The sequence below is a fragment of the Capsella rubella genome, unplaced genomic scaffold, assembly GCF_000375325.1.
Source record: "Capsella rubella cultivar Monte Gargano unplaced genomic scaffold, Caprub1_0 scaffold_3, whole genome shotgun sequence".
Taxonomy (NCBI): domain Eukaryota; kingdom Viridiplantae; phylum Streptophyta; class Magnoliopsida; order Brassicales; family Brassicaceae; genus Capsella; species Capsella rubella.
The window spans coordinates 8,694,627-8,718,743 of NW_006238921.1; the positions used below are offsets into that span (position 1 = coordinate 8,694,627).

The 24,117-nt window shown below is 36.4% G+C and overlaps 7 protein-coding genes across 8 annotated transcripts; all 7 read left to right on the plus strand.

The window, feature by feature from the left end:
* Window positions 1–547: 547 nt before the first annotated feature.
* Window positions 548–3,143, plus strand: LOC17892509 (ribonucleoside-diphosphate reductase small chain A). The gene is made up of 9 exons (XM_023786358.1): window positions 548–837; window positions 1,164–1,324; window positions 1,410–1,458; window positions 1,724–1,850; window positions 1,959–2,024; window positions 2,131–2,247; window positions 2,372–2,534; window positions 2,619–2,689; window positions 2,793–3,143. The coding sequence occupies exons 1-9, from the start codon at window positions 672–674 to the stop codon at window positions 2,905–2,907; spliced, it is 1,035 nt and encodes a 344-aa protein (XP_023642126.1). The 5' UTR covers window positions 548–671; the 3' UTR covers window positions 2,908–3,143.
* Window positions 3,144–6,694: 3,551 nt separating this feature from the next.
* LOC17893846 (mediator of RNA polymerase II transcription subunit 33A) lies at window positions 6,695–12,801 on the plus strand. Of its 2 annotated transcripts, none has more exons than XM_023786002.1 (12): window positions 6,695–7,108; window positions 7,224–7,334; window positions 7,496–7,828; window positions 7,933–8,252; window positions 8,347–8,438; window positions 8,737–9,037; window positions 9,189–9,399; window positions 9,749–9,863; window positions 9,967–10,128; window positions 10,218–10,875; window positions 11,118–11,324; window positions 11,458–12,801. In XM_023786002.1, the coding sequence occupies exons 1-12, from the start codon at window positions 6,834–6,836 to the stop codon at window positions 12,579–12,581; spliced, it is 3,909 nt and encodes a 1,302-aa protein (XP_023641770.1). In that variant the 5' UTR covers window positions 6,695–6,833; the 3' UTR covers window positions 12,582–12,801. The 2 variants fall into 2 exon arrangements, with proteins under 2 accessions (XP_023641770.1, XP_006299503.1); XM_006299441.2 differs by having other exon boundaries at window positions 6,696–7,108; window positions 11,461–12,801.
* Window positions 12,802–12,926: 125 nt separating this feature from the next.
* LOC111831495 (endo-1,3;1,4-beta-D-glucanase) lies at window positions 12,927–15,006 on the plus strand. Its single transcript, XM_023786003.1, has 7 exons — window positions 12,927–13,160; window positions 13,339–13,360; window positions 13,698–13,824; window positions 13,915–14,005; window positions 14,142–14,231; window positions 14,521–14,621; window positions 14,690–15,006. Exons 1-7 carry the CDS (start codon window positions 13,013–13,015, stop codon window positions 14,828–14,830), a joined length of 720 nt encoding a protein of 239 aa, XP_023641771.1. The 5' UTR covers window positions 12,927–13,012; the 3' UTR covers window positions 14,831–15,006.
* A 124-nt stretch (window positions 15,007–15,130) lies between these two features.
* Window positions 15,131–17,325, plus strand: LOC17892354 (endo-1,3;1,4-beta-D-glucanase). The gene is made up of 7 exons (XM_023786004.1): window positions 15,131–15,431; window positions 15,587–15,608; window positions 16,034–16,160; window positions 16,270–16,360; window positions 16,505–16,594; window positions 16,857–16,957; window positions 17,031–17,325. Exons 1-7 carry the CDS (start codon window positions 15,284–15,286, stop codon window positions 17,169–17,171), a joined length of 720 nt encoding a protein of 239 aa, XP_023641772.1. The 5' UTR covers window positions 15,131–15,283; the 3' UTR covers window positions 17,172–17,325.
* Window positions 17,326–17,721: 396 nt separating this feature from the next.
* Window positions 17,722–18,446, plus strand: LOC17890667 (plant UBX domain-containing protein 12). The gene has a single exon (XM_006296569.2). The coding sequence runs from the start codon at window positions 17,819–17,821 to the stop codon at window positions 18,275–18,277; it is 459 nt and encodes a 152-aa protein (XP_006296631.1). The 5' UTR covers window positions 17,722–17,818; the 3' UTR covers window positions 18,278–18,446.
* A 744-nt stretch (window positions 18,447–19,190) lies between these two features.
* Window positions 19,191–20,945, plus strand: LOC17890627 (dual specificity protein phosphatase 1). The gene is made up of 6 exons (XM_006298516.2): window positions 19,191–19,342; window positions 19,526–19,694; window positions 19,816–19,951; window positions 20,065–20,185; window positions 20,322–20,467; window positions 20,656–20,945. Coding segments are annotated over exons 1-6 (612 nt in total). The 5' UTR covers window positions 19,191–19,340; the 3' UTR covers window positions 20,694–20,945.
* A 203-nt stretch (window positions 20,946–21,148) lies between these two features.
* On the plus strand, window positions 21,149–23,219 carry LOC17893488 (ribosome production factor 2 homolog). Its single transcript, XM_006298072.2, has 6 exons — window positions 21,149–21,302; window positions 21,479–21,682; window positions 22,003–22,248; window positions 22,343–22,585; window positions 22,685–22,750; window positions 22,839–23,219. Exons 1-6 carry the CDS (start codon window positions 21,234–21,236, stop codon window positions 22,983–22,985), a joined length of 975 nt encoding a protein of 324 aa, XP_006298134.1. The 5' UTR covers window positions 21,149–21,233; the 3' UTR covers window positions 22,986–23,219.
* Window positions 23,220–24,117: the final 898 nt, after the last annotated feature.

Sequence of the window (24,117 nt, forward strand, 5' to 3'; positions counted from 1 at the left end):
GTCTCCCTCTGTAACTCTGTTTTTAGAAAAGTTTAAGTCCACCCTTTAACACCACTCTACGTGGCTACGTACGTGTTCGTATCTAATCTCCTACCTACAAAATCCCACGTGCGTTACATCAAATTTAACTTTGCAAAATATAATATGTTCTCCACTAATCACTACTAGATGGTATTAAATGTTGAATAGTGTTTTTCTACAAAACTCTATAGTGATGATATCCCTATGAGGCTATGATGAATAACAATGAAAGATGTGTTATCATGAACACTAGATTATGGTGAACAATATTTTGACGGTAGACATTGTACAATGTAAATGTTTTGTTATAAAGGTGTATTAGTTTGGTCATTGGTGTAATCAGTGGACAAGTTCTTTCATTTATGTGGCTTCCACTAATTATCCTTTTTAATATTTTTCTTTTTTTGTGGTTGTAAAGATATTTTTCTTTCTAACAAGAGTTGCCTTGAAAATCACGTTGGAAAGATCACGAGGAATTAGTAGACGCTAGCGTCACTCAAAGAGACAAAAACTCATTTTTGTTTTGTCGGTTTTCAAGGGTTTTTGTTTAGGGTTTTCCCTTTTTTTCCCCTATCTATTTATCTAATCCTCTGTTTCCCAATACAGAGAAAAAACAAACCCTCAAAATTGAGAGAGACCAATTCGTGACAATGGGTTCGTTGAAGGACGATGGTCAAAGAAGAGACATGGAGGAAGAAGAAGAAGAGTCAAAAGAGCCGCTCTTGATGGCGCAGAACCAGAGGTTCACTATGTTTCCCGTTAGGTACAAACCGATTTGGGAGATGTATAAGAAGGCTGAGGCTAGTTTCTGGACTGGTTAGTTTACTTCTCTATTCCCTTGAATTTGGATTGTGCTTATGGTTTCAGTTTTGATTAAGATTGACTTTTGAAAAATGCAAAGCTTCCTCTTTTTTAGTTTTTATAGGAGTGTAATGTCTTTTTAGTGTAAGTTTTGTAATTTGGTAATAGATGCGGTGGATAAAGTTTCTCCCTTTGATTATGGTTGGTTTTGTGTTTCCAGTTTTTGATTTCAGAGGATGTTAAATTTGACATTTTTATGTGTGTGTTTTGTGACAGTGTTCTGTTTTCTGCTTTATATATCATTATCAATCTGATTTTTACTTTATATGATGAAATTGTAGCCGAAGAGGTTGATCTTTCCACGGATGTGCAACAATGGGAAGCCTTGTCTGATTCAGAGAAACATTTTATTAGCCATGTTCTAGCGTTTTTCGCAGCATCAGATGGGATTGTTTTGGAGAATTTGGCTGCTAGATTCTTGAATGATGTCCAAGTTCCAGAGGTGAGGAGTATATAAAAATCTGCCCTTTAAAGATTTAATTTTACTCCTGTTTGATTTGTGACAAGTCAATTGTTTGAATTTTCAGGCTCGCGCTTTCTATGGATTTCAAATCGCCATGGAGAACATTCATTCGGGTAAGGCTTTGTTAGTGGAGCAGTTTTGATTCATAGGAACCTTAACGTTTAAAGATTCTATTTAGTCATGGTGAGTTGGTTAATGAACATAAACATCTTAGGATCAAGCCATAATACTTGTAGTTGTAACCTGTACCCAAGATGAGCTTGCAGGGTTTTGTTGTTTGTAGATTAAACCGAATTTTCCGTAAACATGACTATGATCTTGTAAATTTCTACCATGTAAAGCTGATTCAAAGATATATATTCTTGTGACATATATCAGAGATGTACAGCTTACTTCTGGAGACATATATTAAGGACCCAAAGGAGAAGGATAGATTGTTCAATGCTATTGAGACCATTCCTTGTATTTCCAAGAAGGCACAATGGTGTTTAGATTGGATTCAAAGGTACCCAATTGTTGTTGAGTTCATATGTTCAGGATTAATATCATCTCTTTGGTTGAAGAAACACAATCCTAGATTGTTATCTGACTGTGTACCTACCATTGTCTACAGTCCTATGTCATTTGCTGTGAGGCTGGTTGCGTTTGCATGCGTGGAAGGAATATTCTTCTCAGGAAGGTATATTTCTTCAGCTATTGCATGACATCGTTGGAATCATTGGCATAAGGTAACCTATCTTATATATGTATGCTCTCGTGTATAAGAATTCATGTGTTTTGGGCAGCTTCTGTGCCATCTTCTGGCTTAAGAAGAGGGGTCTTATGCCGGGTTTGACATTCTCAAACGAGCTTATATCGAGAGATGAGGGGCTCCACTGTGACTTTGCTTGTCTCTTGTACAGGTAAAATTAGGCCAATGTGGCTTACTGTTACCATAAGTCAAAATGTTACAGACTTTGTCTCAAATTCCACTACTTCATGAACAATAGGTCTGTAACCATTTACTCCTCATCATACTTTTTGCAGTTTGCTGCAGAAGCAGCTTCCATTGGAGAAAATTTATCAGATTGTTCATGAGGCAGTGGAAATTGAGACAGAGTTTGTCTGCAAGGCTCTTCCATGTGATCTGATCGGAATGAACTCGAACCTCATGAGTCAGTACATACAATTTGTCGCAGACCGTCTTCTGGTAAAGGAAATATATGTTTCCCTCTTGAAACACATGAATTAGCTTTTTCATCAAACCCATGGATTTGCCTTGATTATATTATAGGTTACCTTGGGATGTGAAAGGAGATACAAAGCAGAAAATCCATTTGACTGGATGGAGTTCATATCTCTGCAGTAAGTAGTCGATACATCGCAAGTTTCTATCAACTTGGTTTGCCAAGATAGCTTATCAAGAACAGCACTGATTGTTTTCGTATGTTTATGTCAAAATTTGCAGAGGGAAGACAAACTTCTTTGAGAAGAGAGTGGGAGAGTATCAGAAAGCATCGGTTATGTCGAACATCGAAAATGGAAGTAAGAACTACGAATTCACTACTGAAGAAGACTTTTGAATGAATCAGTCATTCAAATCTGGAAGAGCTCATCGAGATAGATTCTTTATGACTCACTTCTCATTCTTTTTAGCCCAAAACCAGATTAGTAGTAGTATTAGTAATAGTAGTAGCAATAGAAGAGGCCATATTCACATTTGTTACATTTCACTTAGCAATAAATGTTATGGTCTCTATTTCACCATCACTTGTGTCTCCTCTATTGTATAATATTAATACCATCTTAGTTAATCTAATCATATTATATATAAACAAAACATAGAGTATTAGTGTTTTGTAAATATCTGAATTAAAGAATGATAAAAAATAGTAGCCATCAGCAAGTTATGACTTTAAACGCAAGAAGCCAACAACATACGTGTCTGGTTTAAGCATGTGACATGAAAACAAAAGTAATATTAGTTAATTAACGGAGTAGTAGCACCAACAACTCTTTTAGATTGAAAACACACTCCATCCAATTCGTTGGAGAGTAACATGAAATATAATGTTTTACTATTAATTATAATCTAATGGTGCGGCTTAGCTGTTCTTTGAGTAAACTCCACAAACTCATCATACACTTTTAAACCTCCCACTTGACCAAACTTTTTTCTTCTTCAAGTGATCAAGTCTTTGTTTATCTATATTATGTAGTTGGACCATCTCCAAATTACTCATATATAGACCCATGTTACGGAAATAGACAGTACTCCTCTTCTGGTCCAACCAACTTATTATACATTTTATAGTAACCAAAACGTAAATAAGTGAGTTATAACGTGTGGATATGTCTTCGGGTGATAGGGAAAAGTGTAAAGAAGAAATGATGGATTTGGTTTGAAGGTGAAGGTGCGCAGTCGAAATCTGAAACCACAAGCGTTGTCGTTTTCAGACAACTGGACTAGACAAAGAAAACAAATGACTTGTGCCACTAAGTGAAATAGTAGTGTGTTGTGTTTGTTTCACCAACCAAGATATGATTGTTACTTGAAGGAGACATCAACCAAACACACCTTAAAAAATTTAACAGAATATAAAGGGACTTTTTGTTTTTCGGTCCGATAACTTCTCCACTTTGTGTTTTTTTTTTTTTTTTGGTCTTACGAATGGTTTTAGAGAGTACTTGCCTAATTGAAAACAAATCAAGTTAATATCGTGTTTTGTTTTTCGCCAACATGTTATGTATGAAGTATGATTAGTTAAGCTGTCATTTCTTGATCGCAGCCTTGATTAGCAGAAGTCTTTAATCAATCATTATTAGAAGAATGATATTTTAAAGATGTGTAGATCATTTAATTTGTTCGACTTGAAAAGTTTACTGTTGTTCCTTCTGCAACAATTCTTCATTCTATAGGATTATCTTTAACAACAAGCATACACGCATGCAAGCTTTAATAATATTTGTGAATTCAATTATTTTATGTTTTTTTGTCGAATTGTGAAACCAAATATATAAATGGTAGTTTGTGTGAATCAGTCTACCAGCAAGATACGATATTAATTCCTTGATTTTAATTTTCTAATGAAATTTTTTTTTTATAATAATTTTTCTTTTATTAATTTTACAGAAGATAGGATACATGCTACAATAACTAATATCATATGATTATCATTTCAAGTCTGATCAAGATCTTGTGTTCATGATCTGTTTTTGTTTAGGTATAAATAAATCACCTTGTTTACTATATACTCAGTATCCGAAATATGAGTGAACTATCTTCCTAAATTAGTACTTTTAGATAGTTTCACATCTTTTAAAGAAGATTTGATTATCGATGGTTGACTGAGAACATCTTAATTAATATGTAAGAACAAATAATGTTTTGGAAATAGATTTGCTATATATGCTTTCATTTTGTCGAAAAATTCGGTTTTTCGTCTTGCTTTTTAAAAAAAATATTTCTTTTATCTTCTAATACGTTTAGTCCTTTTTGCTTCTAGAGTTTTAAACTTGTGAAAAATATTGTCTTAAGCCGGTTTTAAATTTTTCTTTCACCAAAGATTCATTCAAAGTACTATTAATTAAACAAAAAATTAGATGAAAAAAAACACACACAAATGCTTACATCTCAATTCGAGAAGTGTCCATTGATTAAAGCGAACAGTAGGACTTTATCTTCGACTATAGGAGGAAAATGGTGATGGAACATCCTCAACCTCCACTAGCATATATCATCTCCACCTACTCCTAACCACTAAACCAATTATCATTATTTTCACTTTTGTTCCATCTCCATATTATCCTATACTTTTTTTTTGCATTTTATTTGCTTACACAATCGAAAATGTCCTTTTTTATGAAGTAGAAGTTTGAAATAATCAATTGGCCAACCTCTTCACTAAATTATGTCGTATATAATAAGTTCTTTGAGAACCTGGCCGTACTCAGAATGAATCTAGCTATTACCAACTTAGTGATACGTACACACACACCAAGTCTTTAGGTCGATCTAGAGATGATCCATCTTGAGTTGCCTCATTTGTTTATAGGCTAAAGACTAAAGAGAGAATATATATAAATACACAAAAGCTGGATTCATGTGGGTCATCCATCATTAATCTTGTTCTTCAATTCACCAACTTCGTAGGTTCCGCATCTTTTGTACTTTCTTTCTAGTTTTATAAATCTTGTAATATCCCCAAAAAAAAAAAAATTATATAATAGAGTCAGAGATACACATCTGTTCTATATATAAAGCTTTATCAAAATGCATGGTATCACAATAAAAACATATTGACTATTTCTATATTCATCGACTAATCTCATAATTTATACATAGAAAAAAAAAACCAAATCCAAACGTCAAGGATGTTATTTTGTTGTTGTTAATTTTGTTAACCTATCTTTATCAGTTTGGAATCTGTTATTATATTATGCGTTGAAAAACTAGATATATATACCAGAAACATGGTAATGTTTTTTCTTTTATTGGCAAGAAATGGTAATGTTTAGCCATTAGACTTATAACCAAAGTTGGTTTATTTGACTAAAAATGGAATTGTCTTGCATTATTATTACCTAAAAGCTCTTCCTTCTTGCAGAATTAGTCTTTCATGCATAAGATAGCCCCAAAAGTCTTACTTGGAAATCATAGCTTTGTAACTCATCTCTTGCCACCATCTTATCTAATTAGTGTTTATATAATGATTGTTTCTGATTTTTTTTCCTTTTCTTTCATTACATAAATTTCTGAAAAGATCGATATTTTCTTTGATCGTGAATTATTATTTTTGGATTAATTAGTATATCTATAAATTAATAAAACAGTATAGTTACAAATTATATAAACTTATCAAGATTTTAATTTAACTCTTACTTAAATAATCAAATAGAGTAAAAAAACCAAAATCAACATCATTTATCTCTTTTCATAAAACCGAAACTTTAGATGAAGATCCATAATTTACGGAATCAAAGACGAAACGGATTTTTCAGTTACTTCCCTTGAGAATTGAACCGTGATCTGATTTGTAACGCGGAAACAACTACAATAGTCATAATAAACATCTACTACTTGTAGATTTTTATAATTATTAACAAAACCGGATAAGATTTTTGACTAATTAAAATATAAAAAAATTCCAATGAATTGAAAAGAATCCATGAATTGAATTTTTATTGACTTTTATACGCAATACATTAAAAAATCAATTACAACAAACACCTCCAAAATTGTTAAAATCACCAATAAAAAAAAAGTAAAGAAAATTCAACAAAAACAAATACGAGAGAGAGAGAGGTTTGGGCAAATGTGAAACTCTTTTGACGTCTTTCTCATAATCCCGTCTCGGGACATTCACACGCACTACTCTTTCTTTTCTTCTACTAATCCAAAATCCATCTCTCTCTCTCTCTCTTTCACAAAGGGACTCTTCAGTCATTTGCAAAAATCGCACATCAAATCTGAAGAGCTCCTGTTTCCTTAACCCCGCCTTCTTCAAAAATGGTGATACCTGGACGAAGAACCGTCTGGGATGGAGTGATTCAGCTGACGAAGATGTCCCAAGAGAACTGTATCGATCCTCGTCTTTGGGCTTCTCAGTTATCCTCGAATTTGAACTTCTTCGCTGTTGAGTTCCCTTCGACGGAGCTCGCGGAAGTGATTGTTTCCTACATTTGTTGGGATAACAACGTTCCTATTCTCTGGAAGTTTCTCGAAAGAGCTATGGCGTTGAACCTTGTTTCTCCTCTCGTTGTTCTTTCTCTTCTCTCTCACAGGTTTGTAATCGCTGACGATTTGTTTCGTAATTTGGTAAAATGATGGATCTTAGATTGGTGGGTTCATAGTGCAGATCTTTTATTGTTGTTTGATGTTTTTTTTTTTTTTGTACAGAGTTGTTCCAAATCGGAATACGCAACTAGCTGCTTATAGAATTTACTTGGAGCTGCTTAAGAGATATATGTTCACCATTAAAGATCATATTACTGGACCTCACTACCACAAGTGAGTTTTTTTTGTTGATACTGTTTCATTTATTTGTTTTGGCTCTGTTGATAAAAACTATACTATTTTGTTAATAAACGTGTATTGTGAGTCTTATATGATTTAATCAGCTTGTTACTCAGAAGAAGTGCGTATTTATTCTTCGTTCTTCGATGTTACAGGGTAATGATTTCAGTAGCTAGCATTCTTCGTCTTTCAGAGTTATTTGATTTGGAAACAAACGAGCCTGGTGTGATTTTAGTAGAATTCGTCTTTGAGGTGGTGTCTCAACTGCTAGATGCGACATTAAGTGATGAAGGTTTACTAGAGCTAAGCCAAGACTCGAGCTCTCTGTCTCAAAAAATGGAAATTGATGCTCCTGAGAGATATAATGGAAAGACTGGTTCTCTTGAGAAGTTACAGAGTTTAAATACCATCATGGTGGTCGAGATGATTGCGGAGTTCCTTAAGAATACAGTGGTCTCCAGATTGCTATACTTGGTATCCTCCAACAGGTATTCACCATGTTGTATTTGCATTGGCAGATATTTTTGCTTAATCATAACCTTTATTTTGACGAGTAATTTCTTTTTAATATTTGCTATCCATGTCTTTTCAGGGCTTCAAATTGGCATGAATTTGTCCAGAAAGTGCAGCTGCTTGGAGAAAATTCATCAGCTTTAAAGAATTCAAAGATTCTAAATCCTGGGGATCTATTGAAGTTGATTTCTAATAAAAGATTTAGGTATTCTTATGACTGCAAAGTGACTTCATCACGGAAGTCCAATGCTATTGTGGATTTTGGATCACTCTCTTCCTTTGCTGGCTTATGCCATGGAGCAAGTATCTCTTCACTGTGGCTTCCTCTTGATCTAGTATTCGAAGATGCTATGGATGGATATCAAGTAAACCCAACTAGTGCGATTGAAATCATTACTGGTAATACTCCATCTTCTTTCACTTGTGGCTTTAACCAAAAGAAAATATATCTCAAATATATAATGAAATGACTCCAAGAATATCAAATTTTCAGGTCTAGCGAAAACACTTAAAGAAATTAATGGGAGCACTTGGCATGACACTTTCTTGGGTCTTTGGATAGCAGCTCTCCGGCTTGTTCAAAGGGTACTAATCTCTTACTGATCCTACTGTTCGTGATTTCACCATTACTTGGTCATCAGAAAAGCAGTTTTGCGCTTGCTTGCAAATTTTCCTTAGACCGTGTGTTTTTGTGATTGGTTCTGTTATTTGGCTCTATTCAATATGCTGTTAAAATTGTCTGCTAAAATTCCCAAGACGGTATCAGAACACACTTTCTCTTGAGTTAGCTGTAATATTTGGTTGTTAGTCTGTCATCCATGATAAGGTCAGATTTGTAGTATCCAATGGCTGTTCTGATTTTCTTATCATTCTTTATTGCTAGGAAAGGGATCCTATTGAAGGACCTATTCCCCGACTGGACACAAGGCTGTGCATGTCATTATGTATTGTGCCTCTTGTGGTCGCAAACCTTATTGAAGAGGGGATATACGTATCTGTCACGGAAAAGCTTCAAGATGATCTTGTTACAAGTTTGCAGGTCCTCGGTGATTTTCCTGGATTGCTGGCTCCTCCTAAGTGTGTAGTTTCCGCCGCCAACAAGGCTGCCACAAAGGCAATCTTGTTTTTGGCAGGTGCCAATATTTCTGATGTCATAAACATGAAAGACATGCCTATGAACTGCTGTAAGTTGAGCAAAATTCGCTATGTTAAATTAAAGTTAAACCAATTTGTTTGTCTTTGTATGCTTTTCACTATTAATGTTGCTTGATTGTCGTCATTTGTTGATGTTATGGGCCTCTTTCTTGCCTAACATGTTTTATCGAAATACCGTAGCTGGAAATATGCGTCACCTGATAGTTGAGGCTTGTATTGCAAGAAACATACTGGATACATCAGCCTATTCGTGGCCTGGCTATGTTAATGGCCAATTCAACCAAATACCTCAAAGTCTGCCCAATGAATTACCCTGCTGGTCGTCATTTGTGAAAGGCGCCCCACTAAATGCTGCAATGGTGAATGCATTAGCTTCCGTTCCTGCTTCAAGGTAGAATGAGTTACTATTTTCTTTTTGTATTCGGTTGCTCGATTAGCTGCACACTGCTTTGTCCACATTGTCTTCCCTCCAAATCATATGATCAGTTGTTATTTTAAACTATTAAAAAATTAAGCTGCAAAGTTTCAAAGTCGTAACTTGCTAACCTAAGGAACCTGTAACTCTTACAATACATTTCCTTAACCCACGGTTGCCACAATGAGAAGAGTGGTTGCATTCTAGTTTGACTTAAGTTCTGCCTCTTCTTCAGTTATTCTCTTTTGTTTCTTAGCCAGGTAATGCTCTTTTTTTAATTTACCGAGAGTAAAGCAACTGAAATAGCTCATGGATTTGATGGAAGCTTAGCAGAGCTCGAGAAACTATATGAGGTTGCAGTCAAAGGATCGGATGATGAGAAGATATCTGCTGCTACAGTTCTTTGCGGGGCGTCTCTTACACGGGGTTGGAACATACAGGTTGGCACTACCTCCACCAGTAAAAACTTGGTTGAATTTACCTCCGTGAAAAATTCAGCCGAAACATACATGTTTGCTTCATTTATTTTTCTTCAATGTACAGGAACACACTGTTGAATTTCTTACAAGATTACTATCCCCACCCGTTTCAGCAGATTATTCCAAGGCTGAAAGTCATTTGATCACTTATGCCTGCATGCTGAATGTTGTTATTGTTGGGATAGGATCTGTTGACAGCATTCAGATTTTCTCTTTACATGGCATGGTATGTAAGTTACGCTTCTAAGTTTCTTGGACTTAATAGTGATTTTTTTTTTCCAGATGTAATGTACGATATTGATGGCTACTTTTTAGGTTCCACAACTTGCTTGCTCACTAATGCCAATCTGTGAAGAGTTTGGATCTTACACCCCGAGTATATCATGGACTCTGCCTACCGGAGAAAAAATATCAGCCTATTCTGTTTTCTCAAATGCATTCACTCTTCTTTTAAAGCTTTGGAGATTCAATCATCCTCCTATTGAGCATGGTGTAGGAGATGTGCCCACAGTTGGCTCCCAACTCACTCCCGAACATCTTCTTTTAGTGCGTAATTCTTATCTTATTTCCTCGGAGACCCTTAATAGAGACCGAAACAGAAAGAGACTTTCAGAAGTTGCAAGGTCAGCATCTTGCGAGCCCGTGTTTGTTGACTCGTTCCCCAAGCTGAAAATCTGGTACAGGCAGCACCAGAGATGCATTGCTGCCACATTATCCGGACTTACACATGGATCTCCCGTCCATCAGACAGTTGAAGCACTTCTCAGCATGATGTTCAGAAAGGTCAGAGGCAGTCACACTTTAAATCCAGTTAATTCGGGCACAAGCAGTTCCTCAGGAGCTGCAAGTGAAGATAGCAATCCAAGACCTGAGTTTCCTGCCTGGGATATCCTCAAAGCCGTTCCATATGTTGTAGATGCTGCTTTGACAGCTTGTACTCATGGAAAGCTTTCTCCTCGTGACTTAGCTACAGGTTTGTTTCTCGTGCTTTCTTTTGTTTCACTGGATCAAGTTGCATAACTATGTGACCAGAGAGAGAGAGAGAGAGAAAAAAAAAAGACTTGTTGTCATGTGCATTAACACCCGGTTATATGAACTTTGGCAACTCTGAATGCTTATTGAGAGATGTCTGATTGATTGATCAGTTGTTATATAATATGTTTTATCTTACAGTAAAGTGTTTTTGTTTACGAATAACAACTATTTGCCTTTCAGGGTTGAAAGACTTAGCAGATTTTCTCCCAGCATCATTAGCAACAATAGTAAGCTATTTCTCAGCTGAGGTGAGTAGAGGTGTTTGGAAACCAGTATTCATGAATGGCGTGGATTGGCCAAGTCCAGCTACAAATCTATCCAATGTTGAGGAATTTATAAAGAAAATTCTTGCGACAACAGGTGTTGACATCCCTAGCCTTGCTCCAGGTAAAACTGTTCAACCTGTTTAAATGTGGAGTTTGTTCGTTTGGCTTACATCTCTCTATCATGAGTTTTACCTCTTTACTATTTAAATGTATTAAATTTTTCTTTTGAACTTATGGTTAATGCTGTGTTGTAGCAGGAGGGAGTTCTCCGGCTACACTTCCTTTGCCTTTAGCCGCCTTTGTAAGTCTAACCATTACTTACAAAATCGATAAAGCCTCAGAGCGCTTTCTTAACCTGGCTGGCCCAGCACTGGAGTGCTTAGCTGCAGGCTGCCCTTGGCCTTGCATGCCCATTGTAGCTTCATTGTGGACTCAAAAGGCAAAACGTTGGTTCGACTTCCTTGTTTTCTCTGCCTCTCGCACCGTCTTCCTTCACAACCAAGACGCTGTGAATCAGCTCCTCAGAAACTGCTTCAGTGCCACTCTTGGTTTGAATGCTGCCCCCATGTCAAACGATGGTGGCGTTGGAGCTCTTCTTGGCCATGGATTTGGCTCTCATTTCTATGGTGGGATCTCACCTGTAGCACCAGGGATTCTCTATCTCCGCATGTATCGTGCTCTCAGAGAAACTGTTTCTGTAACAGAAGAGATTTTCTCTATCCTGATACATTCAGTGGAGGATATTGCCCAGAACCGGCTCTCAATGGAGAAGCTGGAAAGGCTGAAGACAGTGAAGAACGGAACAAGATACGGCCAAAGTTCTCTAGCAACAGCGATGACTCAAGTCAAGCTTGCTGCTTCACTTAGTGCCTCGTTGGTATGGCTAACCGGTGGCTTAGGTGTAGTCCACCTACTCATCAAAGAAACCATCCCGTCTTGGTTTCTATCAACTGACAAGTCAGACCGAAAACAAGGACCATCGGATCTAGTTGCTGAGCTTAGAGGTCATGCCCTTGCCTACTTTGTAGTCCTATGCGGAGCATTTGCTTGGGGAGTGGACTCAAGATCATCTGCATCAAAACGCCGCCGCCAAGCAATCTTGGGAAGCCACTTGGAGTTCATTGCGAGCGCCTTAGACGGGAAAATATCAGTGGGATGCGAGACAGCAACCTGGAGGACTTATGTTTCCGGTGTTGTGAGTCTAATGGTGAGCTGTTTGCCGCTTTGGGTGGCAGAGATTGATACAGAAGTGTTAAAAAGTCTGAGCAATGGACTAAGACAGTGGGGAAAAGACGAGCTAGCGATTGTATTACTCTCCTTGGGAGGTCTCAGAACAATGGATTACGCAGCGAATTTCATCATTCATTTGCGTTCATAGCTTCTTAAAAAGTTTTGATCTCTCCAGATTTCAGAATAGTTGCTTCATTAGATGTTTTTTTTTCTTTTCTTTTCTTTTTGCTTTAGTGTTGGCTTCCTTGTTATGCCTTGTGTTCTCTAGCTCTTAGTGTAGTAGTGTGATGAAATATATCACGGCATGTACAGAGAACCAAAGAAATGAAAGACAAATCTTGTAAAGAAGATTCATGTTTTTCTTTGCATGGGTACTGGGTAGGTGAAAAGGTTGACCGAGATTTTGAGATGGATTACTATTCTTGACCGTTCGATCGATTACAATAGTATTCGTAACCGTTAGATAAGATTAAAAAACATTCCACTACAAAAGCAATTGTCTGGTCGGGAGGTTGGTTTGTTTTTTTTTTTGGTTTCATCTCTCTGTATTTTTTCCCTGAAGAACGAACATCTTCTTACATGTCGGGACCTCAGTGCTGTGAAAACCCGCCGACTCTCAACCCGGTTTCCGGGTCGGGTAACGTCGAGAAGCTGGGTGGACTCGATGCTTACGTCTCCGGCTCTCCCGATTCCAAGCTTTCCGTCGTCCTCGTTTCTGATGTTTTTGGTAAATACTTCTCATTTTCTTGCTCTGTTGTTTCTTGCTCTGTTGTTTTGTTATAGACTTATAGTCAAAGACATGATGGAGTAATTAGGGTTTTTGTCTTTCCCCTCTTTTGGATCCCTTTGTTGATTCGATCATGTCATCTTTGTATTCTAATTTCAGTTTCGTTATTGTCCTTCAGGTTATGAAGCTCCAAACTTGAGGTACTACAAATTCTTCCCTCTTCATCGATCATTCGACTCTTGAATTGAAGATGAAAACTTTCTAATTTGGGTTTGTTGCTTGAGAGGAATTAAATAATTTTAGTGGTCTAGTTAGATTTTGCATGTGTGTCTGCAAGTAGTTTGTTTGGTTTTGCATTAGTGAGTCTATCTATCATGTTATCTTTAAGTCTTTAAGTTGGCCTATCTAAATGTTTAATTTGAATTATTGCTTTGACTGCATTGTTTGCACCCACTTTGTGTTGTTCTTTGAGTTTCTCTTGTGCAACGATGGATGAATGGTTATAAAGTGTACATTCTTAAATTGTTTATGACTAAGGGCCCTTGCGGATAAGGTTGCGGCTTCTGGATTCTATGTTGTAGTTCCTGACTACTTTCATGGAGATCCTTTTGATCCCTCTAACCCAGAGAGACCCATCTCAGTTTGGATCAAAGACCATGGCTCTGTTTGTTTCTCCTCTTTATCTTATCTTAATTTATTTATCCATCCTTAACTTTTTTTTTGCAACCGTAAAATTGTTGTTATCTATTCCCAGGATAAGGGTTTTGAAGAAACCAAACCAGTACTTGAAGCCATAAAGAGCAAAGGCATAACTGCCATTGGAGCTGCAGGGATGTGTTGGGGAGGTAAGTTCCTTCACTCGTTATGGGGCAAATCTTCAAAATTTACCTATGCTGATAATTTCTGACATTTCTTTCTGCTAGTAATAGTTGGAAATATCTAATGGATACTACTTTTTTATCTTGTGGTATTGATTTTCAGCAAAAGTAGTGGTGGAATTGTCTAAACAAGAGCTTATTCAAGCAGCTGTTTTGCTTCATCCTTCTTTTGTCACAGTTGATGATATCAAGGGTAAGTGACTTTGGTACTTCTATCTTGATTCCTTACATAATCCTAGAAAGATTAATTGCCATGCTTCGCCTAATGCTTCATAGCATTTACACAACTTTTAGCACCTATATCATTATTGCCTTAGACAACCTTTGGGAGTAGTTAGAAAGGAAGCTGAATAACTTTTGTTTTGTCATTACAGTAAAGAATATGAATTCATATCTACAAATTTAGAAACAGTGTGATTGGTCAGTTGCTTTACTTTAACCATTCTTTGGTATCCGTTTACCAATTCCATGGCTTTCTGCAGGTGTGAAGGCTCCAATTGCGATATTAGGAGCTGAGATTGATCAGTTGTCCCCACCCGCTCTCTTGAAGCAATTTGAGGAGATTCTAGCTTCCAAACCCGAGGTAAGCTTCTTCAGCACTGCAAATCAACAGTTTTCTCGCCTATATCTAACCTTAAACTGATTCTGTAGGTGTATAGTTATGTGAAGATATTTCCAAAAGTATCACACGGTTGGACAGTCAGGTACAACATCAAGGATCCAGAGGCGGTGAAAGCTGCAGAAGAAGCTCACAAGGAGATGCTTGATTGGTTTGTGACTTACATCAAATGAATTAAGAAAGAAAGGGTTTTAGTGTTCATATATGCAAATAATGAAAAGAGAGACAAAGCATAACTCTTGGTTGGTGTTCCTACTCTCTATTTGTCTATTGGATTTTGAAGCATATATCCATGCTGTGAGACTGTTCTGTGATGCCTTTTCTTTATCGATGTTTAATAATTTTTATATGATAGCAAAACTTTTTCCCTTTCTCATCATCTTTATTTGGTTAGCAAAAAGCCAAAAAGTTACCAAAACATCAGTTTGTCACATTGATCAAATTCAATGTCTTCTTCCACTAAAGAAGTCAAAGAAGAAGAAAAATGATAACTTTATATTATTTAGATGGAAAACAGGTTACTTGAGAAAAGTCTTCATTGTGTACGTAGTCACAACAAGTAAAATGAAAACGTATGATTGAGTTTTGTTTGGTTTGGTCTCATCTCTCTGATTTCTGAAGAACTCATGTTGGGACCTCAGTGCTGCGAAAACCCGCCAGTTCTTAACCCGGTTTCCGGGTCTGGTCATGTTGAGGAGGTTGGTGGGCTTGATGCTTACGTCTCTGGCTCTCCTGACTCCAAACTCTGCATCCTCCTCATTTCTGAGGTTTTTGGTAAATGCTCTTCTTCTTCCTTGTTTTGGTTTGATGTTCTATGTTTTAGTTGAAGACATGATATATTGTCTTTGTCCTTCCCCTTTTGGATCCCTTTTGTTAATTTGATCATCTCATCATTGTATCCTGACTTTGGGCTTGTTTTTGTTCGTCAGGGTATGAAGCTCCAAAGTTGAGGTATTATACGTCCTTCCCTCTGCATCGAGTTGACTATAGAAGATGGAACTTGTTATAATGTGGTTTCTTGTTTCAAATGAGTTTCATAGTTTTTAGTAGGTACATATGAGGCTAAAATCTCAATTTGAATATCTTGGTGCAATAGTTGTTTCCCGTGTAGTTATATTTTGCATATATGTCTGCAAATAGTTTGGTTGCTTTTGCATCATGTACACCTATCATGTGCCTTTGAGTTGACCTATCATGTGCCTTTGAGTTGACCTATCTTTTCTGACCTCAGTTGATAAGATCTAAGTGTGTAATTTTGATCCTTACTTTCACTGCATGGTTTGCAGTTTGCACCCACTTTGTCTTTTCGCGTTTCTATATTCCAAAAACTATGGATAGATGTTTATGGAGTGTAAACTATTAATCTTTCGTGTAAGGGCACTTGCGGACAAGGTTGCAGCTTCTGGATTCTATGTTGTGGTTCCTGATTACTTCTATGGAGATCCTTATAATCCCACTAATCAGGATAGACCTGTCCTTGTCTGGATCAAAGACCATGGCTGTGTTCGTTCCTCCCTCCTTGTCATAAATATCCTTTCTATTCTCAACAACTAGGTTTGTATGTCGTCTCATAGATTCCATCTGAATTAGTTCATATTCTATTTTTTTCCAGGATAAGGGCTTTGAAGACACCAAATCAGTACTTGAAGCCATAAATAACAAAGGCATAACTGCCATTGGAGCTGCAGGGATGTGTTGGGGCGGTTAGTTTTAACTATTAATTTATCTGTGAGGAATTGCTCCCAAATTTACCTGTGCCATAGTTACGCCGAGGAATTAGTGACATTCTCTTTCGCTGGTACTATCTAATGGATATTGCTTTTATCTATTTTGTTATTGATCATCAGCAAAAGTAGTGATGGAACTGTCTAAAGAAGAGCTTATTCAAGCAGCTGTTTTGCTTCATCCTACTTTTGTCACAGTTGATGATATCAAGTGTAAGTGACTTTGATACTTGACATATATCTTCATCCACTCACCCTATTAAGATTAATTTCGTTTTTTATATCACCAATATTGGATAACTATTGTGGCTTTATAGTCTACATCCACTAACTTAAGCAGATGTTGATTGTTTTCTCATCAAATTAGCAGGGCTCATGCTTCACATTTACAGACATAGAAACACTTTGATATGGTCTGGTTGCTTTACTTCATTGTCTTTGGTTGTCCTTACCGAGTTGACGGTTTTTTCTGCAGGTGGGAAGGCTCCAATTGTTATATTAGGAGCTGAAATTGACCATTGGACCTCACCAGCATTAGTGAAGCAATTTGAGGATGTTTTAGCTTCCAAACCCGAGGTAAGCTGATCACCACTACAACTCAACAGTCATATTATCCTACATCTAAATTTTAACGGATTCTATACTATAGGTGCCTAGTTACGTGAAGATACACCCGAGAGTGTCCCATGGTTGGACAGTTAGATACAACCTCGATGAATCAGAGGCCGTTAAAGCTGCAGAAGAAGCTCACAAAGAGATGCTTGATTGGTTTGTAACTTACGTCAAATGAAGTGAACGAAAAAAAAACACTTTCTACTGTTCTCATATACCAATAATACCAAAAGAGAGAACAAAAGCAAAAACTCTATTGTCTGTCTATAAGGCTTTTTGAAGCATGCTGTGAATTATGATTGGTCTGTGTGATATCCCCATTTGTTCTATCATTGCTATATTATTGCAAAACTTTGGTATAAGAAAAATTACCAAAAAAATAATTTGATCCTAGATAACTTCCTCTTTACTACAAAAAAGTAAAATTATCCTACCAAAAATGTAAATCTATGTTTGGTTTGGTTTGTTTCCGGTTTTTTCTTAGTATCTTTTCGGTTCGGATATTTTACCCATGGTTTAAATGAAACAAATTTGTAAGTATAGTAAGTAAAATACTAAAAAAATGAACAATTATGTTCAGAACAATGGTTTTTCCGGTTTATTTCGGTTCGATTTTTCCAATTCCGGTTTGGGTAATTTTCCCAGGGTAGAAAAGGAAACCAAATCGTCCACACCTCTCTCTCTCTGTCTCTGTCTCGTCTCTATAAATTATAAAAGGAGAGAAGCTCACAAATTCACAAAAATCAACTCAACTATGAAAAGATTAGGGTTTTAAAATAATAATATCCCAAAAAAATCCTCTCCGAAATCATCGAATTCACAACGATGCTCGAGTGTCAATCGATGATGGAGAAAATATCACCGTTCATGGACATGGCTTCGCTAGAGATCGAGTCTCTGCGAATGATCAAACGCCCCAAACGCTTTTCCTCCGATGATGATGAGTCTGAGACGACCACCACCACCACGACGTCGTCAAACGCGGTTTTCGGATTCCCGAATTTACCGGAAGAACCGAGTAATCGCGATTGTGATCGGAGCGTTTTGTGCAGAATCCGCGTTCGATTACCAGATGGGAGGATAATACAGAGAAGTTTCTTGAAGAGTGAATCGGTTCAGCTTCTTTGGTCGTTTTGTTACTCTCAGATTGATGAATCTGAGAGGAAGCTTTTTAAGCTGATCCATGCGTTTCCTGGGGAATGTAAGACTCTTCACTATGGATCTAATACTACTTTTGAACAATCTGGTCTTGCCAATTCTGTTGTCTCGGTTACTTGGGTCTGAAGTAGTAGTGATAAGCCTTCTTCTTCTTTGCCTTCTTCTTTTCTTCATTTATTTCGATCTGTAATTACCACCAAAAGATTAAAAACTTTGTTTATGGTTTACTCAATTCTTGGATTTGCAGATTGGTTCTTGATTTGTTTGGAATAGTGAAATCGTTGTTTTATGTATATATATATTTCCCCGATCAAAATCTTGCTTTAGATAAACACTGTTTCCAAGTCAATGTCATAAACAAGAGAACGTGTTGTTTTGGTTTATCTTTGTTTCTTTGAGTCACTTTTTATTTTGTTGAGGTGACGAAATTGCAAAACCAAGTCCACAAATCCCCAAAATTCCAAACAAGCTTACAGCAAAACATCAAACTTGGGCTAGTAAGTAACTTCATGTTACCTAACTGGATTAGCTGATAAGGTTCTTCATTTGTTTTGGTACTACTAGCCTTGTATGGTCTAAAGAGTTCCATATGTTTTCAGGGCTTGCTCTGACTAGATTAGTCTATCAAATTTCAATACCGAACATTCAATGTGGTTACAGCCAAGATCATTCTACATGAGGACATTGAAATATATCAAGAGAAACAAGTTTTGTCTTCTCAATGAACATTTGGTTTACAATACACCTAACTACCAAATCCAATGGTACATCATGTATTTGCCTATTCATAGTTTGCTAACATATTCACAAAACCATTGCCTCAAAAACTTTTATTCAGTTTAGGCCAAGTAATCTAGAGGGCCTAATAGCAAAGTAAGCCTACAAGCCCAAATTCTAAACAGTCCCAACGGCAAACCCAAAATTTTGGACTATACTAGCTTTCTAGGGACCTGTTTAATAAATAAATAATTAAAGCATATCCCTGTAAGAAAGGAAATTTTACTGTTTGACCCCTCTTTAAACAGAGATACATCTTCCCTCTCCTCCTCCTTCTCCTTCCCCCAAAAAACCTGGAGAACCATTGCAGTTTCGTTTTCTTCTTTAACCATTTCAAAGTTTCGTTTTTTCTTCTTCTTGTAATCTCTTTCTTCTTCGGCGAATTCGTATTCCTTCTTTCTCAAATCTTCAAATGTAAGATCTTTCTTCCTTTCTATTCATTAATCCGTAGTTGCAATCATAATTCTTGATTCGCTTTTAAGATCATTCAATTATTTTCGAAACCCAATTCATGATTCTTGCAACGATCATGATCAAATGTAAAAGATTCAATTTTTATTTTCCGTTTCTAATCTGATGATTCCATTTCTGTTTCAGGAGTTCTAGAGACAGAGGATCACCTTCTTCTTCTTCTTCGTCTTCTCCGTCGTTACCAGGACTAGCTCAGTATAACGAAAAGGTGAAGAATCAGATACAAGCACTTGTTCGTGTTATTAAACTTGCTCGTACCTGTAGAGAAGACAATGTCCCATCTCAAATTGAAGAGGTTACTTACACAAATTCCTTGTATCTCTCTCTACCCATTTATTACTCTGTAACCAACCAATGATTGTTCGTTCTCAAAATTAAAGCTTTGTTGTTGTTGTTGTTGGATTTTTAAATTTCAGGGTCTTTATCTTGGATCTTTTGCAGCAGCTAATAACAAGAATGCTTTGATAGCTTACAATGTTACACATATCTTGACTGTTGCTAGTTCCTTGAGACCAGCTCACCCTGATGACTTTGTTTATAAAGTTGTACGAGGTATTGCATATTAAAGGTTTCACCTTTGTTATCTCCTTGAAGAGAGGAATATGTTTTTTAATGATTTCAGGATGGAATGGCTTTTGTTTGATTGTTTTGTTTCTATGTGATAGTTGTGGATAAGGAAGACACAAACTTGGGAATATACTTTGATGAGTGTGTTGATTTCATCGATAAAGCCAAGAGACAAGGCGGTAGTGTTCTTGTCCATTGCTTTGTTGGCAAATCACGGAGGTCAGTTTTTGTTGGTTTCTTGGATACTTAGCGGTTTTTCGCGTTGTTGCTATCTCTGTCAAGTGATTTGGTAACCCGATTTGAAACAGAACGTGACATATTTAGCCTGAATGGTTTCTCCCCTTTTACTTTGCAGTGTCACTATTGTTGTTGCTTACCTCATGAAGAAACAAGGAATGACCTTAGCCCAAGCACTGCAACACGTTAAGAGCAGAAGACCCATTGCAAGTCCCAATGCCGGTTTCATCAGACAGTTACAAGACCTAGAGAAGTCTATACAAGGTATCCTTTGATTGTGTTTCTCAAATCATATGCACACTTATAGACACTGTGGTGAATCTCAGTTGGAGATTCTGTACATTCATTTGTACCTTTTGACATTTGAGGATGGGAAGCAAGTGGTTGTGGAGGGACAAGACGGTTCATGTAAAAATCTCTTACATGCATCTTTACTTCTCTTTATAAAACAGGGAAGCAAGAAGAACGAATTGCACAATGTCAGGCTTGAAGATCCATCGTACCTTTGGGGGGAAAAACTTGTAAATCTCATACGACGCAGCGTCATATGTTTTGTTGCGTCTCTCCTTAACAACTCAAAGTAAATAAATAACAAATGTAAGATCAGGTTCCTTTCGTTATATGTATAGTATAAGTGTTTAGTGTGTTGTGTGTATGACACTAGTTTCAAATTCAATGTTCCATGAATGTAAAAAACTGAACTCAAAAAGTAAAAGATGAGAAAAATATTTGTAAACCAATGTTTCATGGGCCGTCAGTACTTAATTTGAGCCCGTATGGTTTTAATTATATGGACCTTGTAAATCATTTTGGGTTTGTTTTATTACAAAAAGAGTAATAGGGTGAATTAGAAACATTTATAACATTTGGGGTCAAATTAGAATATTTCTAAAGTTGCTTCAAATTGTAAGGAGGCACACTAAAACCCTAGACTTCGTTATCAATTAATCGAAAAACCTCTTCTTCATCTCTCTTCCTCTTTCACTTTCGGAGCCGTCGCTTGCGAAAATTTTCCGGCGATTTATCAGTCATGATGGAAATACGAACTCCAAAGACCGGCAAAGCCAAGCGTGTACTCGAAAAAAGAGCTCCTAAGTTGGTAAGAGTTCTCCTTCTTCTGCGTTTGATTGCTTTGTTTAGAAGTTGAATCATGTCTAGAGCTGTGTTGTAATGTTGCTTCTCTCCATCAATTGGATTCATGGGTTTTCTAAAGCTGCAAACTTTTATATCTGATTCGTTGTTTTGAATTATGCCCTTAACCTTGGGAATTTGTAGGTTGAAACTGGGAAGAAGACGTTGATACTTCATGGAACAAAGACGAGCGCTACTGTTAGCTCTGTATTGATGGAACTGTACCGTTTGAAGAAGGGAGGAGCTATCAAATACTCGAGGAGGAATGAGAATATTAGGCCTTTTGAGAGTGGAGGTGAAACCTCTTTAGAGTTCTTCTCTCAGAAAACAGATTGTAGCCTTTTTGTGGTAAGTCTCTTTTTTTCGATGTTTGTTCATTAAAAGAATCAATTTGAATAGCTATTAGCTGATTCTTAGATATTGATTTGTTAGTTGTCTATGATTTTGATTCATCTCTTAACATAGATTGTCATTTTTTCATAGTTTCAAGTAATCACATTGCTTCTTGATTATAGTAAATCAAATTGTTGTCCTGTGATCTTGGTTTCATCTACAGCTGTCGTCATCGTTGGTTAATTTAGTGACGGGACTAAAGAATTTTATTTGAAATGTATTTGCAAACTAACTTTTGTTGCAAATCCTAACGTTGGTGAATGTTATGTTTACAGTACGGGTCTCACACAAAGAAACGACCTGACAATCTTGTACTTGGGAGAATGTACGATCACCAGGTCTATGATCTTATAGAAGTTGGGATTGAGAACTATAAATCTTTGCTGTCGTTTTCCTATGACAAGAAATTTGCACCTCATGAAGGATCAAAGCCTTTCATTTGCTTTACTGGTGAAGGTTTTGAGAATGTACCAGAGCTTAAGCATCTTAAAGAAGTCCTGACTGATCTATTTCGTGGCGAGGTGAAGTGTTTGATTATTATTTAGACCAACATCAAGTAGTGTAATTTCAATTATATGGTTCTTATTTGAAAGAAGTGGAATTATTTGTCTGCAGGTTGTGGATAATCTAAATCTTACTGGATTAGACCGTGCTTACATATGCTCAGCTATATCCCCAACTAAGGTTTTCCTTACTCATTGCGCATTGAAGCTTAAAAGGTCAGGGACCATTGTTCCTAAAATGGAGCTTGTTGAAGTTGGTCCATCGATGGACTTGGTTATCAGACGTAATCGTCTTCCTAACGAAAGCTTAAAGAAAGAAGCAATGAGAACATCCAAGGATAATCCTAAGAAGAAGGTAATAAAAAAATCATAAAAATTTATAAGCTTCATCTCATTTTTCCTTAAAGTCAAAAGACACCAATGACTAAAATCAATCAATCTCTGTTTTGTACAGGTGAAAAACGTTGATCAAGATGCAGTACGCGGAAAGATTGGGAAGATTTATATGCCTGATCAGAAGGTAAAGAATGAAAGCCACAAAATCAAATATCTTGAGGTTGTTATTACTATTATCCCAAACTGATTGTTTGTTTCGATCTTTTGTGTAGCTCGGCGAGATGCAATTGCCCGATAAATCCAAGGGAGTGAAGAGAGAGCGGAAAGAGGGTAAGCTGAAGAAGCACAAGGAGGAGTCTGCTTCCAAAAAGAAGAAAAATTCTTCCGACTCTGAGAAAATTCCTACCGATGCTGAGTGACTCACTAGACCAACTCTTGGCTCTGCATCAACACAGTTTTCTTTGTGAGGGAAGATGAAATGATTTTGTAGTAATGTGGGCATGGCTTTTTTGTTCCATTAGAATCTATAACTGAATGTTTTTTCTATACGCTAATATTTAGTGAGGTAATTTTGTTTTGTTAAATTCTTAAGCCATCAAAAATTGTGAAAGAAAAAAAGAGTTAAGAGAATATCAAACACGTATTTGTTGTCTTATTTCAGTTTCCTTCTGCCTAAATAAAGCAGTAATCTTGTGTTGCTCTATTGTTACTGGTTTAAACACAATGGCTTTGATTAGTATTGCTAAGAAATTTGCACCTCAATCATTTTGATACACTTGGTTATAGTTTTATTTTACTTTAATCACTCACCATTATTCGCATACGTCAAAGTAATTGTAGGTAATTGATTAATTACGAACTATGCACTTATTTGAGGGATGTTTATACGTTTTGCCGTTTTGTCAAAAAAACTTTCAGATTTGTTAGGTTTTTATATACAAAATCACAATTTTATACATGATATTCGGTTTAATATATTCTAATTTCTTCTAAGATTAGGCTTTGTTATGATGTATATGTTTTATGGAAATGGCTTTTTGTATAATAATCTCGTAGGTAATAGAGACTAGACTAGAGAGGTAAAAAAGAAAGGCTGATATGAACACTTCCCCTCCTCACTTTAAATGAATATTCTTATGTTCTTGTAATTAATAGTTTGATACTTTGATTATTAAAGATTTAGGCAGAAAAAAATGGTTTATTTTTTTAACTATAATAAGAGTAGGAGGTGAGTCCAAAAATTGTTAAAAAATGATTTATTAATTTGGTGTTTTTTTTTTTTTTTACCTACCAAACTTTTAAATGATAATGACTGATACATATACTGAGTTTTTAAAAACCTAATCAAGCTTTTATACAGTTAGCTGTCTCTGTCTATCTTCCAATCTAGGCTTATACCTTATCTATACTTGAAACCTACCCCTATGGACTCGTCTTCATCATTATTCTCTTACGAGTTATTTTTATATACTATATACGCTCTGAAATTGAAACCAAACCATAGGGATTAAAAGCTTAATTAGGTGAAATATTATTTACCCTAATTAAAAT